A 17,500-nucleotide genomic window follows, 5' to 3' on the forward strand; every position below is an offset into this window, starting at 1 on the left:
CCCTGTGGGGATCAGTTAAGTATCACATTATTGTCTCTGTCCATTTAGGAATGTCAGGGGGCTCAAAGGGTCAGTGCCACTCCTTCTGACACACAGAAAGGCCTCCTGTGTGGCGAGAAACCCTCAGAAGATGGCCCCCCTCTTTCGCCACAGCAGTTGCGGGTGGTGTGTGACAACATGCTCCAGGGACTGGGGAGGTACCTCCGCTGTTTGGGGGTCGACGTGGTCATGCTCGAGAGCACCGACGAACACAGGGAAGCTGGAAAGGTGAGTCTCCAAGACGTAAACATGTCCCCTAAAGATAATAAAGACAATATGAGTTCATTCTGCTGAAGCGTTTTGTTAGGAGTCTCCTTAAAAAATAAACAATGCTTCCATTGCCACAATTTAGCCACATTACAATCTGTGAATTTGTGTGACAAGTTGTATGCAGAGAAGACCAGTGCTCTTTCAAGCGTGGTATACACAGACTGTTTTCATCCCTATTTCCCCTTCCCAATCAAGGATGACAAACGCCAGATTATATTATGTTTTTTTAAATTATTGTATAAAATGTTTCTGCGGTCTAAGGTGTGTTTAGATAATCGGCTCTAAGACAGATTGGTGCTGACTATCGTAAATGTTAAACTTGTTCAATATTTACGACCAAAGCTCCTTGTGTGTGTTGGGAAAGCCGACCACTCCAGACTCGTGACATGGAACAGAATGTAGCTAATCAAGAGTGAAGCTGACTGAAAAAACACGTAATGCTGCGTTCAAGGCATCTCGGAACTTTAATGAATTTAAAATTCCACTCTGAGTTCAGCGGCAGCACTTTGAAATATTTCAATTATGGTTGCCCGTATAATATTAGATTATTCTTCTCGACTTTTATGGAGTAGTAGGTGCTTTTAATTCTGAATTAAAGAGGAATTCCAAGTCACTTTTTTAAGTAGGAGGTCTGCTTGGAACGCAGCATTTGGTCACTGTTCTATACCTGATTTCTTATCTACAGGTCTAGGATCTGTAACAGATAATACATCTCTACAGATTTACAAAAGCTGTGTGTGCCCCACTTTACTGTGTGTTACATGAATATGTGTGTATTCCAGTTGGCACAAGCAGAAGGCCGTGTCATCCTCACATGTGGACAGCCTTTTCAGAGCGTAAGAGCCAACAAACTTATTAAAAAATGTGTAACGTTGGTGCTGCATCTCACTCACTTTGCACATGTCACTTTTGTCTCCCTCGTCAGTTGCGCTCTCAGGTGGCTGAGGGTCGCTGTCTTTACATTGACTCTTCAGAAAAGGCCAGAGACCAGGCCGTCCGGGTCCTCAGACACTTCAACATCCTGCCGACGCCCAAAGACATTTTCAGCCGCTGTCAGGTACTGGTACTTCTGTATGTCCAAGTATCTGTGTTTAGTTCACTGTGTTTGGACAGTTTGTGGATATTTTTAATGAATCTCCTCGAGTATCCCTTGTGCTGTTGGTGTCAGTTAACAGTATATTAATAAAAAGATTAGCTTCTTAATGCTACACGTAATGCATACCACTTACAAATTATTTGACAGCTTCCAGAGGTGCAGCGGAAAGAGAAAGTGTCAGTTTGACATCTTTGTGTCCTGAGGTGTTTTTAAGAGGTGGGGATTTAAGAGGTAGTTTCTTGTGTCTTGTGTGAGGGGAGGCCAAATGCCAAAAGTTTTCTCAGCAGCCTTTCAAAAATCTACTTTTCATAAAAAACATAATGAGCTTAAAGTGGAACTACTGTACTTAAAACTTTCCTGCTCTGACTATGTAGTGACTATTTCTCCCGGCTGGCTACCTTTGCAAGTATTCTGAGCATGTCCTAATGGGGGTAGACTCCGGGGCAGGCCTGGGAGTCTCTGAAAGGGATTACATATCCCATCTGGCCTGGGAATGCCTGGGGTCCCCCAGCGGGAACTTGAGGACGTGCTGGGGAAAAAGAAGAATGTTTCAGTTGCAGTCTCAAATTAGAGTTGGGATGAAGTGATTAGTAAGAAGAAAATGAGGTGAAACTGGTCCCAATTGGATAGAACAAAAGCAGTGAGGATGTAAAAATCAGTGTTGATAATGTAATGTAGGATTCCTCCTCAGAAGCTGTTATCAAAACCTTTGTGCTTTACTTTTCATGACCTGTAGATTCCTCAGTGGGTGGCTCTTTAGGAACTGTGTGTGTGTGCGCATGCGTGCGTGTTTGTTTATGAGTGAAGGGTGGCCATGAGGGGGGTCTTTTGAGGATGGTTTCCAAACCTGGGTGTTCTGACCTGCTCCTATATATAGGGGCACAAATGTGTAAAGATGCACCACCGGCTGTTTTTTTTTTTTTTGCTACGCAAAATGTTACAAACTCTGACCACCTTGATTGTGCCTCCTGTTTAAAAAAAACAACACAAACACGTGGAACAAACTTTTCACCAAATGAGCAGCAACCAAATGGTCAACTAGCTTTTTCACTCATTTATGGGGGTGTTCTGACACCACCAACTGTCTTAAAGCCCAATGTGACCTCGGCATTATCAAAGTGTCTCTCATCACTCAATTTTGCTGATGCTCTTTACCAAGGGCTTGGATGTAATTGGACAACAATGACCAGCTCTTGATCTCCACCTTAAATTTAAAACTGAAAAATGTTTCTGCTGAATAGGTGGATCAGATATTTGTGTCACTGTTTCAAAGAATTAGTGCTCCCACAACACACCCATGTTAATATTAGCCCCTTAGTTATCTGATTTTAAGGCTTTCTTACAAGCAAAGGTCTACTTAGTTTCTCTCTATGTCTACACCTCATTAACATTTACCACCAATGGAAAGAGAGGTAATAAAAAACAGCAGCTAATGACATTAACTGCAAAATTATGCGTGTTTAGGGATCACTAAAAAGTTTACTTTTTGTCACTAGCGCAAGACCACATATAATTTAAGAATACAGGAATGCTTTTTTTTTTTACTGTCGGGACCCTAAAAGCATACATGATATACAGTGTTTATATATGTATGTGTGTATATATATATATATATATGTATGTGTGTATATATATATATATATGTATGTGTGTGTATATATATATATATATGTATGTGTGTATATATATATATATATGTATGTGTGTGTATATATATATATATGTATGTGTGTATATATATATATATATGTATGTGTGTATATATATATATATATGTATGTGTGTATATATATATATATATGTATGTGTGTATATATATATATATATATATATATATATATATATATGTATGTGTATATATATATATGTATGTATGTATATGTATGTATGTATATGTATATATATGTATGTATATGTATGTATATGTGTATATATATATATATATATATATATATATGTATGTATGTATATGTATGTATGTATGTATATGTATGTATACACACTGCTGGTAAAAAGTTTTAGAACACCCTAATTTTTCCAGTTATTTATTGCAATTCAAGTCGTGCAAGTCCAATGAATAGCTTGAAATAGTACAAAGGTAAGTACTGAACAGCCAGAGGTTGAAAAAAAAAGGTTTGGTTACCCAAAACTGAAAATGAATGTACATTTCAGAATTATACATATAGGCTTTTTTCAGGGAACACAAAGTGGGTGAATAACTTAAAGCTGTTCTGCAGCAATGAGGGTTGAATCAGCTTTGAAAGCTGCTGCTACTAATTCTTACAGGTGTTCCAACTTTTCTTGGTTACTTCCAACCCCCTCTGTCTGCATAGAAGCAGAGTTGGAACACACTGTGGTACCAGACCCTCATGAACATCAGGTGAACAGTATTGTTCATGCATTCCATCATTTCTTTTTTAACTCAAAATGCTTATTTGTTCTATGCTTTCATTTCAGAGTGCAATGACACAATAAACTGAATAATTTTCAGTAAAAAAAACTGGAAAAATTATAATGTTTTAAAACTTTTGACCTGTAGTGTGTATGTATCTGTCTGCATAGTTCAACAATGAAGAAACGCTTTAGAGGTTAAGTAAGATGTAAAGAATTCATCAGGAATTATTTTATCATCTGTGCTGCCCTGAAAATCCAGTATCTCCTCCTGGAACTGAAAATACTGATAAATCAGACTGTTTATCAGAAAGGCTTTTCCACAGGGTGTGTTGTGTTGTGTTCTATATGCTGGAAATAAAGTTGAAAGGGTGTGCACAATCAAATTTGTTTTCCAATTTCTTTTACTTTTAAAAAAGGACAATAGAAAATTATATTTTGTTCCCTTAAAAGTCTGTTGCACGTAATTATTTTCATTGCTCAATAGTTTAGCATAAGAGCAGGGCAAACCTGGTAAATGATGCAGCTCCTTTACGTGACTCAGCATCACAACTTCCGGAGATAATTATGATTATGATTTTTTTTTTCTATGAAGTGTTTGTAAGCTACAACCTACCATATAAAAAAAAAAGATGCATTGCGTGTAATAATTACTACACTATTTAGTATTTAAGTACTACTTACAGTGTTAGTTGCTCGTTATGCCAGCTGAAAAGCATCTAAACACCAGCAGATTTTCTGCGATGGAAATAGAAGTCATCATGTGACCATTAGGCACTAGATACGGTGTGTCCCGATCCGATATTGATATTGGATATCAGCAACAACATTTAAAAACCTGGTTATATCGGCATGCATCTAAAACCTCAGACATTAGCACTCTTATACATATATAGTTTTTATTAGATTTATTGACGTTATTTATAAGGGTCTTATAATTTCCTTAATATTTAGTGGTTATTTTTCTCTTTAAAAATATTATATATATTGCTTTTATTGAGGTTATTTTTCAGGGTCTCCTACTTTACTTGTTAAAATGTATTTATTTTGTTCAATTGTATAGTATTCGTATGTTTAAGGTCATAATAAATGGGTAATTTTTTCCTCATAATATACTTGCTGAGTAATCTTACTTGTTCAGCATTTACTAAAATTCTACACTACAAAAAAGGTAATAAAAGTCAGTATGATTGATGCTGATATTGTGTCAGATCGATATTGGTGTCGATCTACTCTCAAGGCTGCAATATTGGTATTGTATCGGAAGTGAAAAATTTCTATCGGGACACCCCTACTTGATAGATTTTAGTGTTTATTAATTTTTGTTCGATTTTGAGTTGTTTTGGTGCATTAATAGTCATTTATAAAATGGGTGGTAGTCATGTACATGTCTTTAAAGTTGATGTGTTGAATCACTGTCCTTTTTACCTGGCCTCAAACTTATGGGTTTTTTTCCTGCTTAATGTACAAGAAATCTAAGCCCATAAATTGTTACCTCATACAATTAAAAAAAAATTAAAAATTCAGTTTTGAGATTCGTCTACATCTCCTGTATTGTGAAAGTCGACCTCTGGGGATTACCATAATGGTTTTGTTTGGAGGGTGGAGTTTGATAATTGTTCCACTCCATTTTTTTTAAAATTCTGCTATATCCTGCCGCAACCACTACTGCCTGCTGTGCCTATTCTTAACCTCCCGCCCCAACACTCGCACGCACACACACACACACGCACACAAACACAAACACTCTAAAATTAATAAACTTTTCCTAGGCCTGTTCAGTCTGGCACCAGAACACTTTAAATCACTACACTGCACTTTGAGAGCGCGGTGTTGTCGACACCGTTGCATCTAAAGCGCAGGTTCCCAGCTCCCAGGGAAGTGAAAACAAGAGCAACAGGAACTGCCACACTGTGGGAGAGGGAGGGGTGAGAGAGTTGGAGGGGAAGGGGGTAGGGTGGAGATGTGGAGGGCGGATGGGAGAATTAAGAAAAGGGTGATGGCAGTGAGGTAAAGAGGTGAAAAACGTTTGCGCGAGTGAGAAATTCAAAGACCACAGTTGACATGTGGCCTAATTTGTAGCGAGCGTCTGAGAAAGTGTGAGTGTTTGTGTGTGTGAGGTGCTGAAGAGAGAGTGAAGAAAGAGGAGGGCAGGAGGAAAGCAAGGCGATAGAAAGACTTGTTGTCTGCGCTTTGATCTACAAAGAGCCGCAGGCTGAGAAATGGAGGAATGTGAGAGGTTGAGACATGCATTTTGGCTCTCTGTGCATTATTCTGTTAGTTTGTTCATGTGTGAATGTTGGGAATGTGAGATTTTTGGTAGCACACACGTAGTGAGATTTTTAACACTTATGGATATTAGTTGGCATTTTTTCTAACAGTCACATAAAGAGAGCGCATGATTTTATTTCCATAAGTTAAACCAGCTTGCCAGTTTTGGTTGTTTTAAAAAAAAATAATAATAATAATGCATGAGAAATGGTCTTTCCATTGGGGTGACAAAAACCCAGGACATATGAGTTTCCTGCCGTTACCCACTCTGCCTCTTGCCTCTCTGGAGATGAGAGCAAGCAACGATGAGTGGAAGAGGAGGGGAGGTGTGGTGGGGGGAGAGTTCCATAGTTACGCCAAGACATTCCGAGGGAAACCATCTCAAATATTTCCCACTGTGTGTGGCAATGGGCTGCACATCTCTGGTTGCAGACACTCGTATATTTGCAGCGAATAGTGGTTTAAACTGTCATTTACACACATCACGGCTCATTCTGGTATCTACAGACAGACATGAAAGATTGATTGGCCGACTTCACGTCTGTCCTTTTTGTCCTAAGGGTGACATGCTGTTTGTTTTTCCCTGTCTGATGGGGAGCCAAATCAGGGCTGACTATGATGGATGCTTGACTTGTCATTGAAATGTTAAACACGTATAAATCAACAAGTCAGACATGGCCACAAAATTCAGATCGATTTCATTTTATGACTCGGAGGCTTTTGTTTTGGATTTGTCTGCTTCAGTGAATTAGAAGTTGACGCATTTATTTGAAATTCAAGAACCAACACCTGCATAGTTAGTTGGAATTCATCCTGAAACCCTGGGTCACAGCATTTAGTCTTGTTTAAAATTAAAATAGCATGTACCATAGTTCTGATAGTTAGGTTAATTAAATCATATATTAAACAGGGGTTACCACTGTCTTACTCATTAATTAAAGTTATTTAATTTGTTAATATGTATATTGAAATAGTTGAGCCCTTGCTTTTACCGTTTTCCAAACTATTAGGGGTGTGCCAAAATACCGATACGATATTTTGCTATATTTCGTCTTGCGGTACGATATTGATACACTAGCGCCGAATATCGATTTATTTTTTTTAATTTTATTTTATTGTTTTTTCCTTTTTTTTACAAGTTAAATGTTCTCAGGTTTTCAAGTTTACAAAGAACAAATTGATATTAGTATTAACACTGAAATGTATGTGCAATCTCCAGCGCAGGTTTCGGTTGAACTTTACACATGGCGGTAAGTATAAGGTAAAATGTGTGCCCAGGTTTTCATAGACCACCCAGTTGATTAAATTATAATGCACTGACTGAAATGTTTATTTTTCATAAGCAGTGAAATTTTCCAGTTTTCATAAACAAGTTAATTTTGCTTGTTAAGAGGCACTGATATCTGTCCATGTTTACAGAGAAGTTGATAATACTCGCACTGAAAATAGTATTTTCTGCATTCATTTAGTTTTTAACGGTTTAAAGTTAATTTGCTCAAACATCAATAACCAAATATATTGCGTGGCTTCAGGGTATCAATACCTTGATGGAGTTCGAAAATGAGAATTGCGCAATTATTATTTCTGGAGTTATTGCCCTTGTTCTGTTTTTCTTTACTCTGGGTGACTGTGTGTTTTCACCTATCACTGTTGCCGTAGTAGTCGGAAGTTGCCATCTTGAAAGCCTATGGCCTACTGGTCTCTAATAACTTGTGTTTTTCGGTTGAAAAAACACGTTTGTGCGTATGTTCTAAGTGTTCTGTTTGATAACACTCCTAAGACTGTTTGTGAAAGTTAAGCATACACGGTGTTATATAAATCACTGCCGATTGCGGTAAATGTTAGCATTAGCATATACATGGTTTTTCTCAGCAGACTTTTTGTGTAGTGGGGTTTTTTTTATCCCCCACCACAAAGTGTGGAAGGGGGATATAGGTTTGAGCTCCGTCCGTCCGTCCGAGTTCAAGGGAACAGCTTTTCTCAGAAAGTGTTTAAGATACGATAACCAAATTCGGTGTTTGGCTTAGGGTATCAATACCTTGATGGAGTTTGAAAATGAGAAGCGTACAATTATTTTTTCTGGAGTTATTGCCCTTGTTCTGTTTTTTTTTTTTTTTTGGTTGGGGATGTTGATGACTGTCTTCTTGTTTTGTATCAGTCTTCCCTTAAATACTTAAACACTTTTCCTGATCGTAATGTAGTTCAATATAAAGACTAAATACCAATGGTTAAAAGACAAAAAGGACCTATTTAACAAAAAAAACATACAGCGTAGAGAACTAGGATGGCTTTGGAAATGGTGTAAAAATTCCACAGAGAGTTTTGCAGCTGTTTAGGCAAATACACACACACACACACACACACACACACACACACACACACACACACACACACACACACACACATACTCATACCTGCTTTCTTTTTCCCACAGTCAGTTTGGCCCCAGGATAGCATAGCAGTGCAATGGCACCAGTGTGTTGCATGGGAATATGCTTAACTTTTTCCTTGGCATTGAGTTGGTCTCAAGTTTTTTAGATGATCGACTTTTAGATCCTGAGCACAATCCAAAGTTTAGCCTCTCTTGTGATTTCTTCATTTTTCATACTTTGAATATAGTATAAAAAAGCCATTTTGAGTGATATTAATCTTTGCATGAAGTTGACCACTAAACAAATACACTTCTATGGACCAATGTGAACCACCTACCCCATTGCTTATGACTAATGTGATATTCTGGTTTTTACAGACTTAAAAAGAATGGGAGATGAGCTTTGATAAACTGAGGCAATTCTTGTTATTTTTCTTTTTTAAAACAATGCATTGTGTGATTTGTTTCATCAAGATATAGAAATACATCTAAAATACAAATAATTTACTAAACTTATCTTTATAGAAAGACACATTATTCTAAAAATGAACACGACATTCAAACTGTTTTTTTTTCTTTTTATGAAAAACAACATTGACACATGCTTATGCTTTAAAGCCACAGATCTTTTTTTTTGGCAAAGCTTCACAAGTGCTGACCCTCCTTCTTGAACCACCTCTAACATGTCTTTCGCTCCCTCTCTGTATCAGTTTCTCCTTCGCACCCCCTCGTCAGGCTTCTCACTTTCCATCTCCCGCGTTCTCCCTCACCCACAGTTCTCACCCCCGGACTCTCAGCTCCGCTCCACTCCCAGTCTCACTCTCCGTTTCAGATTAGCCAAGGCGAGGAATCCGGTGCAGCCGGCAACTGGAATGTCCTGTTTGTCTTGCTCTGTTTGTGTGTGACCAAGTCTAAGTGTGTGTGTGATGTTGGTGAGGCTGGTGCTGTTTTTTGATTTTGATGTGTTCCATTGTCTGAGAGCCAAGCTGCTTCCTGCCTCTGCTTTCCCCTCGAAAGCCTGTGAGAAACAGAGAAGATGAAAAGTTAAAAAAAAAAAAAGTGGGGTGAAAGAAATGGCAAGAAAACACAGACAACAGTTTGCTAAAATACGGAGCAGGGGATGAAAGGTGGTGAGGTTCAAAGGTGAAAGAGGCAAAGGAGAGATAGCAAAGAGGATGAATGTAAGGCAGGAAGTGATGGAGAGGTAGAAACGTGAGGAGGAAGAGAGGTGAGAAGAAAAGAGGGAGGGCTTCAATAGGGCTTTTCCTCCAAACAGCAATACAATGAACTAGTGCGTAATTTCCCATTCACCCCTTATATTACCCCACCCAATCACACAAACACTTTCTCATAGGTGCTAAAGCTTCCCTCTTTTGAGTTTCTTCTCTTTTCTTGCAAACATTTACAGTAATCTGTGTAGACACAATGAAAGTACAAGGATTAAAAAAAAAGTTAACGCTGTGAAAAAGTTTTTTTTCTTTTTTATTGTCGAAAGATGTGTGGGAATTTACAAACAGCTGTAGGATAAGAAAATGCCAGAAGTGAAGAATAACCCATAATGGCCGTTAGGTGTATGTCACTTAACTGCTGCTTTTTTCCTGTGTAAATGTGGATCAGCATAAATCTTTTTCCGCGTGCATGCATGTGGTGCTGAAGTGAAGGGCTTTGACGTGGCAGAGCAGCACATTCCTGCTGGGCGGTGATGTCATGAGAACTAGCACTCCACTTGCAGACAGACAGCCCTGTTTATGTTCCTCTCCAGAGAAGAAACCACACTGTGTGTGTGCGCGCGGGACTGTGCGTGCGTGCTTGTGTGCGGTATTGGCTCACCGGGGGAGGTGGGGGAAGCCAAGAGGCACTCGAGAGGGTCTACTTTCCCCTGCCGCTCAGGGAGAGGGAACCACTTACTGATGCCTTCCTCCTAAACGCGCACACACAGAAAGAGGAAGTTTCATGTTTTGCAGAGCACAGTAGCTCCAAAGCCAGACTGCTGCTCTGAATGCTTCTAAATACTCTCCTAAGGGACACAGAAATCATTGCAGAGCAATAACAAACCTTAGGTCAGCCAAGGACCACAAACCCTGACCAGAAACAGGTTCCATACCACTGCTAAGAATTGCTTAAATCTTTAAAACCAGTTGAGAATCAACTCAATTAAATTTCCTTTCCGATGAGTATGTCACACCTCTAATTCACTAATTCTAAAGATTTTTCTTACATTCTGTTCATGCAATGAAATCAACTTCATTTTTAATGGAGGAGAAAATCGTGAGAACCAGCACTGACGATGGTGTTCTTCTCTCCCTGATACTGCTGGTGTGATCGCCTTTGTGTCTGTGGTCATGGTTTGATGGTTTCCCTTGCGATAGTGAAATGTGATCTTTAGTCTTTGCAGCTTAGTGAATCATACATCATTCTCCCACACTCTGCATGCACCACAACAGAGCAAACCTTTCAAGCTTTTTTTCCCCGCCTGCTCTGCTGCACACCAGCCAGGATGATGAAGAACTCTTGTCAGACTTGCTAATACCTGCCGGTGAGAAATGGCCGAGAGGTTTAGAGTCGTTATCAATGCGGCTCTGTGGTGCACAGGCCAACTTTTGTAGTAAGATGTGTAATTCTGCGATATGCATGCTTGCTGCACACATGTTATATGATAAGTGATTACTTTAGGTTACACTTTTTTACTCCCAGGTGCACAGCGACTGCGGAGCAAGAATCCAAAGCTCTCTATGAATAAGACATACTGTATTTTTCCAGAAGGTTGTTTCTGCCTACATGAAGACTGCATTTTACATGCATTTGTTATCTGGACAATATAATTTATATTATTTTACCTTGTGAGGTGATTAATTTATTGTCATATTTATGTATTGCCACATTGTAGTGCCTGGGGAGCAGTTGATGTTAAGGGCCATACTGATTCTGCCCACAACAGATTCAAACCTGCAACTTTCAAGTAACAAAGTCTGCTTCTCTAAGCCACCACTGGCTGATTTATTTGCCAATCAGTTTTTATGCCTCAGTGTTAAGCTTTTAGTCACTGACACCTTCTCCCCTCTTTCCCCCACGTGGTAACGTGGCCCCTCCTTTTGCAAAGCGACCACATACGCTTACAGTCAGATAGATTGCAGAATGTGGCCTATGAACTGTGAGCAGGTCTGCCCTAAAAAAAGCCTTGCCATAGAACTCTCATGTGCTCTCACTTATGAGAGAGAAAGTAGTAAACATTGATATTGTGCAGCTAGTCATTAATGAAACTGTCTGTGTGGCATTTTACACCACAATTTTTGACCCTGAATACTTTTTCAGTTAAAACTTTATTTAAATATATATATCATATATCGCTGATTAAGAAGTATGAAAGAATAACTTTGGTCTGTATCTCCCAGCCTGACATTAATGCAAATCATTGCTCATGTTACAGTCAATGTATTCAATGACTGGGAGGGCAGGGGACTGTTAGATAAGCAACAAGCATTGAGTTGTTGACTGGGTTTGACTGGGCGACCGGTGGTAGAGAGGTAGTCTTCTGATCGAGAGGTTGGGGGCTTGATCTCAGCTTTATCTGTACACCTATTGGCTCCCAATAGCTAGTGCCTTGCGTGGTAGCACTCAAACGCAAACCTTCGTCAAGCCCTCAATTTTCTCTTTGCCACATATTGGCAGTTAGCTGGATCAGGGATTCTGACCGTGGTACCATGATCATTCACACTTGAAAGGCTTGGAAGAAATTTCTATCCGAAATAATAACAATACAGTAGATCTAAATGTATGGGCACCACTTATCTTTTTTTAAAATCACGATATCTGGATTAGATCTGAATAAAACTAATTATTGAGGAACCAACCAAACATAACAGTTTTTTTTTGCCAATGATGAGAGATATTTTTAAACTGATCAAGATTCACCATATTGATTCAGATCCTCTCCAAAATGTAATAACTTTTTCTGTGGTGTAATGTCTATCTTTAAATAAGATTTTGTTAAAATCCATTAAGTACTTTTAACTTAATCCTGCTAACAGACATACAAGCAAACAAATAAACACTGATAAATATATTACCGCCTTTGTGGAAGTAAAAATAATGAACATAATTTTTTTGACATCAGTCTTACCGGTAAGTTTCCTGCAGATGAAAATTGATGGTTTGCTTGCCTCTGATAACAGTAACCTTATCCCTGTACAGTTTGAGGAGATGATCAATGTTAATCCCTGTTAATTTGTGTTTTTGGAACTTAACCAATGACTATTACAGTGTTTGTTTCAATGCTAATGCCCCAGTGATGTGATGTGATGTTTTTTAACTTGTGGCCTCTGATTTTTCAGATGGAAAAAACAGGGTTCACGTTCTTAAACGGGGAAAGCAATCTGACCTGTTTTTTTCTCTCTTATTTAAAATCGTGCCCTAACATGACATAGAAATGCCTCACAATATTGGGACAATATCACGCACTTTCACTCTATTGTTACCGGAAAACAGGTGATTGAATGTCTAGAAAGTGTGACAAATGTGACAAAATTCCACACATAATTGCATTCAAAATCTTGTGCTACGTGTTATTCATCTCGTCATCCTGTGATTGAAAATTCATTTAAACGTGAAAAGGAACTGTACAAAGACATGTTAAGCTGATGGTGTATTAGCTGAACTGGTAATGAGTTTACCTGATGACATGTCACAACAGAAGCACTTCTAATCACAGGGCTGCATAGGATCTCATGCAAGACATATCACATTTCCATGGTATTTTTCCCAATAACACTGGTGGCTGAGGTTCTAGCAGTGTGGCTAACGTCGCTCTTGCAACGTAATCTTGTGTGATTTTAGAGAAACCATCCCGTTTATGTAATAAAATGTAAATCTGATAACTGTTGTTGACTCTATTAACCCTATTTAGCATGTTTATTTTGTTTTTGGGAAGTTTAATAGCCAACAAAGTCATCTAAATGGGGAAAGATGATGAAATACAAACAAAACAGATACGTGTAAAATGACACGGAAATGGTTAAACCCTGAAACACAATTTGGGAAATTTTGAAACTTGAAAAAAATCAGAGCCCCTACTTGTTTTGTTCTTCTTGGAAAGAACTGGGAAGTCAAACTTTGTTCTCACAATTATAAGTGTAGGCCTGTATGCTCTGTGATCACTGTTACAATGTCTGATTCCTGTTCTCTGCTTGCGACGTGCATGTGTAGTCCTCTGGAATGTGAGGCTCGTCGGGCCTCAAAACCTTCCCTGTTTCTTGCTGTGGTTCTTCCCAAAGGTTCCAGTATATGCGTGATGTGATGCTATCTAGAGGTTAGGAGTCTGTTTGCTTTGGGAGCTCCAGACTTGGCGGGTGCAGACACGCACATATTCTACCGGATTTGTTTCCTCTTTCTCATCTGTTGCTCACAGAGTTAAATTCAAGTGAAAGTCTTCGTAGGCTGGGAATGGTCAGAGGCACACACCCTCTAACCCCTGGGAGCCGAGGTAGAAGGCTCGGGAGGTCAGGCTGCTTGGCCTGGGAAAGGCCTAGAAGAACAAGGGGCGGAGGGTGGGGGTGGCTATAGATAGAATAAATGGATTGATACAAATCAGGGGAGAGAACGGAAAGATGATATCACAAACATGCCAATTGTTTGAGACGGAAGAAGGAAAAAAACTTTTAAGTGATTAAAGGATAAAAATGACGAGAAATCAAAGTTTTTTTTTGTTTGAAGAAAAAAATTAGAACATAAGCAAAGAATTGAAAATGAGATGTGTGTCTAGGACTTGAGACATTTGTTATAAATGGATTTTAAAATAAACCCACTAAAATAAGACAACCAGTTTAGTTTGTCTTCTCATCTTTAAGAAAACATCAGTTGCTAATTCTTCCGATTGAAAACTGCGTCATTGTGTTTTCTGTTTGGCATCTTTGTTTTAGTTTGTGTTACCGATAACCTCACCCTTCTTCACTTTTTCTATGGACTAAACAAAGGGTTTTTAAGAACTTCCCGGCACTTCATCATCACTTCAGCTTTCTGAATACCAACCATTCCAGTCAATTCGTCCTTACCATTCATCAGGGCTGCTTTTTTACGCGTGTACATTCAAAAGGATCACAGCTGTGGGTGTGCCTGGGTGTGCTTTCTCTGTTTGTAGTATAGGGTGTCATCATTTTAATTTTATTTTTGCCTGGGACACAGCAAACCGGTGACTTCTCGACCAATAAAAATGTTTTTTTAGCATGTGTGAGTGAGAAGAAACGGTGTGTCTCACCATCTTTTTCCAAAGCCTTATATCTTTTAATTAGTGTAGCAAGTCAAGTCACCTAGCATCCCCCCTTTAGTTGTGAGGGGAACCAGAGGTGAGGATGCCTGAGTACCTGTCTGTCTGAGTGATCCCATGGATTTCTGATACACCCTCAGATACACTCTCACAAGGCCTCCTTAAATGCATGGAGTCCTTTCTTGTCTTTCTTTCCCCCCATTTTCCTGCTGTCTATTTTGGTCAGCTGGTGGCCCGTTCCCACAGTGCTGCTGTTCCCATGGTTATCGCCGTGGAGATAGCGAATGGTGTGTGGGGGGGGTGGGCAGTGGTGGGCTTGACAGGGAGCGGGAGAGACAGCGTTGCTCTGTTTGAAGAGATAGAGGACTATGAGGCTGTAGCGGAGGTGGGGGTGAATCAGGGTAGAGTGGGGGTGGATGGAGACTGAGTTCGAGTGTGTGTGAGAGTGTGCGATGCATTGCTCCCATCAACATCACAGGTGGTAAAAGAGGATTTAGCCAGCATTGAATTTTGTGTGTTGTAGGATTTAATAATTAGATTAAGCCTCATGTAGTTGCCTTTGTTTTTTTTTAACCCTAATTTAGCTGATCAGATTCACTGATGGGATTTTGGCATCATGATGAATGTGAATGGTGCAGCTGTACTCATTTCAACATTAAAGCAAAATATTAATTTTAGTTTGACCCTGATTTGATATATTTTAATGCAAAACATCTGAGTGTAATTTTTAGGTAGGATGCAAACTAAGGTGGCAAAGGAAGTGGAGGAGAGCAAGGGAAGGGCAGGAGCTGGTCAGAGGGCGCCAGGGCCAAGTGAAAGGAGAGAGGGAAAGAGCAAGTGAGCATTAAAGGGCAGAAGGGCGAGAGGGAGTGGGTGGGGGTGAGTGAGTGTGGGGCTCAGAAAGAGGGACAGATTCAGTTCCCACACTTCTAATTACTGTGTCACTGGAGACTGAAAGGGGACTGCCCCTGGCCCTAGGGAATTTGCTGGTCCCGGTCGTGGAGAGGGTGCAGAGATGGCGGGGGTGGGGGGAGGAAAGGAAGGGTGAAAATAAGAGTGCTGTACAACACGGAATCGCTCTCCACCGTCCTTCCTTTATACGGTTTTACCTCACTGCCTTCACATTAAAGGTGAACCTCTTCCCTGAAAGTCTCCCTTCACCCCGCCTCTACTCACATGACCCAACCTCTCACCCCCGACCCACTTCTGCTTAACCCTTCCTTACCCTCCTCCACCTCGGCTCTCTTTCTCTGTAGCCTTTGTCCAACATCGTGTACTGCTTCCTTTTTAGCCCCACACCCTCATTTTTTTAAACCTCCCCCCTCAACCTCGCAACTTTATAATGCTGTGTGCCCTTACTGCCTCTCTTGTTGACATGAACAAGACTACATGAGCCACTTTGAAGTGAGCTTTAGCGCGCACACACACACACACACACACACACACACACACACACACACACACACAGATGGACTCACTTACTTGCATCTTATCCCATATCATTATTGCCACTTAACCCTGACCCCTTTTCCTCTTTTATTTCCCTTTATCTCTTCTGTCCGTAGCCTGTCCACTTTGAGGTGTGTGGGCCTGATAGTGGAAGGACTTTGATAAATGTGCTTGATCTCTGTCTGTGTTTTCCTTCCCCCATACCAGTGGTGTAATAAGAGATTGAAGCTGTAATTACATTGCTCTCTTTCATCTTACTCTATTGTGTCCTTCACTAGACAGTCATTGATCATCCAACTTGCGTTGGTCGTTGGTAACGTGTGATTTGGGGAAATCATGCCAATGTGTTTGGATGCTTCACAGACTCGGGTATCCAAGCTGAAGCTGCTAAAAAAAAAAAAATTAGACCCAAACACCCTGTAATAGTTCAGGGTTCTCGGTTTTGTTTTCGCAGGGATTGATGAACATTTTCCAACCTTTACTTTTAGTTTGTTATGGACAGCTGTTACAAATTGCAATACCATACAAAAATCAAGACCACAACCACAAATTTTATTTACCAAAACAAGGTGCAGACTGAAGCCCAAGCATATCCTGCCTTGTTTTTCTGTGTTTACCTACAATGAGTTATGAGCAACGTGTAACGAGTGTCGACAAAGACAAATCTGCAATTTAATAATGTCACATGCATGTGACCTGGCCATTTCCTTTGGTAATTGCTTGATGTTTTTGACAGCAAGTTTTTCAAAGTTTTGTCACTCATTTCCATGGGACAATCATTTGGACAAACCTTGCCTTTATGCTAACTATACCTGCTTGGGTTTGTCACAAAAACGTATTTGATTCTGCAAGTATTCTTTTTTTAAGCCAATGTGAAAGCAATTTGTTGGCTCAAACTATGACACTGACACCTTGACTGTCAAAGAGCCATGTGGGAGAATGATTTCCTCTCCGTTCCCTTGCAGCTCCTGAAGAGAACAGACCAGCAGCCGTAGCCACCACTGTCAATATTTACAGTCCTGGATGAATCACTCTGCGTTACAATAACATTCCCTGCATGCCTGTACATCAGGAAGAGATTAGAAAAAAAGGAAAAATGAGGGGAGGGGAGTGACGGAATGGCAAAGTATGCAACAGCAGAGATAATCGCCTGTCGACGGAATCTGCCAGTGGCTCTCCCATGACGAGGCATTGCAGGCTTGTGCAGGTGTAGAATTGGTTGATGGATTCACTGGGTGGAATTTCAGTTTGATTGTGTGGGTGTAGTGACAGTTTGAGAATTGTTAGCGCATGTCGAGCAAAGCTCTAAATGTCGCAATATTGTGCTTGAACAGAAGCAGAATGCACAAAAACA

The 17,500-nt window shown here is 39.9% G+C and overlaps 1 protein-coding gene across 1 annotated transcript in view; it reads left to right on the top strand.

Annotated features, from left to right (window-relative positions):
- The window catches only part of exd3 (exonuclease 3'-5' domain containing 3), a 42,089-nt gene that overhangs the window by 14,599 nt on the left and 9,990 nt on the right, over window positions 1–17,500 (top strand). The window contains exons 17-19 of the mRNA XM_028463411.1: window positions 49–267; window positions 1,092–1,145; window positions 1,235–1,366. Coding sequence (XP_028319212.1) covers window positions 49–267; window positions 1,092–1,145; window positions 1,235–1,366 — 405 coding nt within the window. The remainder of the gene's footprint in view (window positions 1–48; window positions 268–1,091; window positions 1,146–1,234; window positions 1,367–17,500) is intronic.

The sequence above is a fragment of the Gouania willdenowi genome, chromosome 12, assembly GCF_900634775.1.
Source record: "Gouania willdenowi chromosome 12, fGouWil2.1, whole genome shotgun sequence".
Lineage (NCBI taxonomy): Eukaryota > Metazoa > Chordata > Actinopteri > Blenniiformes > Gobiesocidae > Gouania > Gouania willdenowi.